Source organism: Carlito syrichta, unplaced genomic scaffold (genome assembly GCF_000164805.1).
Source record: "Carlito syrichta isolate Samal-C Ts95f unplaced genomic scaffold, Tarsius_syrichta-2.0.1 Scaffold302319, whole genome shotgun sequence".
Taxonomy (NCBI): Eukaryota; Metazoa; Chordata; class Mammalia; order Primates; family Tarsiidae; genus Carlito; species Carlito syrichta.
Genome location: NW_007246415.1, coordinates 431,854 through 434,765, shown reverse-complemented (window position 1 = coordinate 434,765; position 2,912 = coordinate 431,854). Strand labels below are relative to the sequence as shown.

Here is a 2,912-nt window from a genome sequence, read left to right as displayed (position 1 = left end):
GAGAGGGGTGTGTGTGTGTGTGTGTGTGTGTGTGTGTGTGTGCGTGCCTGAGGCGATCCTCCCACCTCGCTCGGCCCAATACAAAAATTAATAACAACAACAACAACAATAATGAGGCGGAGTTTCACTCTGTCGCCCAGGCTGGAGTGCAGTGGCCCGCTCAAGGCCACTGGAGCCTCCCGCCACAGCCTTCCGAGTAGCAGGAACCACAGGAGCGAGCCACCAAGCCCGTCTAATGTTTTGATTTATTGTAGAGGCGAGGTCTCGCCAAGTTGCCCAGCCTGGTCTCGAACCCCGGGGCTCAGGCAATCATCTCGCCTCGACTTCCCAGAGAGCTGAGATGGCAGCCGTGAGCCCCGCGCCAGGCCTCGGAGACTTACTGATGAACCATTTTACATTTTTCGTCGCCATCTGGTGCGTATTTTGCATTTGAAGCACATCTGCACTCATCGCCTCCGAAGCGCTCAGTTGCCACAGACGCCAGTGACTAGAGGCTGCCGTAACCTGGGTCCACCCGGACCGTAAAGAAGAGGCACTTCCGTCGCAAAACCCCGGACGGAAGTCGCGACGGAGAGGAAGTCGCGCGTGTGCGCGCGCGGGGGCCGACAGGCGGGCCGAACCTACGCGGGGTACGCGGGAGTTCTGCTCTGCTGGGGGTGAGCGACGCGCCAGGCCGCGGTCCAGCGCGTGGACACGAGGGCCGCGGAGCCCCGGGAGTGCGCGGGGTCGAGGTGGGTGTCAGCGTACTTCCGGAGGCACGCCCTCAGCCCCGCCGCCCGGTTTCTGTACCTCGGTCACCCCTTCTCCCAGCCCTTCGCTGGTCACCTTAGTCTTCTAAGTAGCCGGGACTACAGGCGAGTGCTACCATGCCTGGCTAATTTTTTATTTATTGTAGAGATGAGGCCTTGCCAAGTTGCCTGGGCTGGTCTCAAACCCGTGGGCTCAGGCAATTCACTTGCCTGGGTCTCCCAAAGTGCTGGGATTACAGGCTGAGCCACCGAGCCTGGCTTAGGTTGTGGTTTTTAAAGGAATAATTTGGTGTCAGGGGGTGAGAGAATGAGTCCTTCTGATTGGTTGGGGTGAAGTCATGGGGTGTCAAACTGCCTTTGTATGCGGAACCAGTTTCTGGTAGGAGGTGGGCTTACAGGACCAGTGGAGTCAGCTCCTTGGTATGTGTCTTGGGTCCAGGTGGGGTCATCGGAGTATAAAGTCTGATAAACATCTCAAGTCTCATCTTAGGCCTTACAATAGGGAGGCTATCCGTAAAGAATGTCCCTCAACCCTTGATCAGTGACTGACCTCTGGGCAGAGCCATTAGAGAGGGTCCCTGGAAATGAGAGCTACTTGTGCCCTTCATCTGCTCAAACTTCAAGATGCTGTCAAGGAGATATATACACCTTATACTCAGTGTTTAAGTAAGTGCTGGCAGCTCCTCCCCCACCCCCTGCCAGGGTTCAGGACATGAAGATAACCAGTTGGTCTTTATTGAAGTGCAGCAAACTTAGAAATGTAAGATTTGTTAATTTCTAACCATAGCTGCAACTTTGCAGGGCTCCGGTGTCTTCCATAGCTTTCATCCCGTGGCCCTAAATTAATTTTATGTAGGTGATTTCATCTCTATCACTCCTTTGTTTTAACTGCCTGGATTTGCATCTCATCTCTGCCACTCCTTTGTGTGGTCTTGGGCAAGTTGCCTCAGTTTTTCATCTGTAAATGTAGTCCTAGCTTCTTGAGAGGCTGAGGCAGGAAGATTGCTTGAGCCCGGGAATTGGGGATTATAGTGCTCTATGATTCTGCCTCTGCAGTCCAGCTTGGGCAACAGAGCAGGACCCTGTCTCTAAAAACAAAAAAGTCAAACAACAGAACAAGAGGACCTTCTTTATGTTCTTCACGGACTTTTTTCTTTTTTTTTTTTTGAGTTGGAATCTCACTCTGTTGCCCAGACTGGAGTGCAGTGGCCGCTCCTGGCCACCACAGCCTTGACCAGCTGGGCTCCAGCGATTCTTCTGCCTCAGCCCTCCAAGTAGCTGGAACTACAGGCGCGCGCTACCATGCCTGGCTAATTTTTTGACTTACTGTAGAGATGAGGTCTCGCCAAGTCGCTCGGGCAGGTCTCGAACCCACGGGCTCAGGCAGTTCACTCACCTCAGCCTCCCAAGGCGTGGGATTACAGGCTGAGCCACCGAGCCCGGCTTTCATGGACTTTTAAGTGAGTAAATATGCTTTAGGTGCTCAGGGCAGTATCTTGTACAGTGTTTAATAAATGCTGACGATGTCTGTCATTCTTTTGCAGACTTTGGGCTGTTTGGTGCCATGCGTCCATTACAGTGTGTCCTCCAGGGGCAGAGTTCTCTGAGGTGGGGGCTGTTGGCCTCCGTGTCCCGGTTGCTGCCGAGGACCTGCAGGACACACAGCAGTCTCCCCAGTACCACGTGGCCCAGTCCAGAGAGGCAGGAGGATGGAGTTGGTAAGGATTTCAGCTCCAGGCTGGCCACTGGACCCACGTTTCAACATTTTTTAAAAAGTGCCTCAGCTCCTCAAGAGAAGCTGTCTACTCTAGAAGTGGAGGACCCACCCCCCTATCTCAAAGGGGATGAACTTCTAGGAAAGCAGAGAAAAGGTTGGTTTTACTTCTCTTATCCCTTTGGGTTTCCTGTCTTGCTCCTTTTCAGCATTTCTGGCCCAAATTCTTTAATTGTTCTTTTATTACAGACCTGGTTAGCAGTTTGGGAAAGCTGCCAGGCTATGGCATCATCAAACTCTACTAAGTAACATTAATATTAAGACACTCTTAGTGTTGGCATGTGTGTTGGGGTGGGGCAGAAGCCCAGGGAGTCCTCTTTTTCATTCATTTTTTTTTCTTTTGAGTTGGAGTCTCACCCTGTCGCCCAGACTGGAGTGCAGTGGCTGCT

The 2,912-nt window shown here is 52.6% G+C and overlaps 1 protein-coding gene across 1 annotated transcript in view; it reads left to right on the top strand.

The window, feature by feature from the left end:
- The first annotated feature begins 2,458 nt into the window (after positions 1 to 2,458).
- The window catches only part of CDK5RAP1 (CDK5 regulatory subunit associated protein 1), a 49,133-nt gene continuing 48,679 nt past the window's right edge, over positions 2,459 to 2,912 (top strand). The window contains 2 exon segments of the mRNA XM_008056313.2: positions 2,459 to 2,515; positions 2,518 to 2,620. Of these exon segments, the coding sequence (XP_008054504.1) occupies positions 2,459 to 2,515; positions 2,518 to 2,620 (160 nt within the window).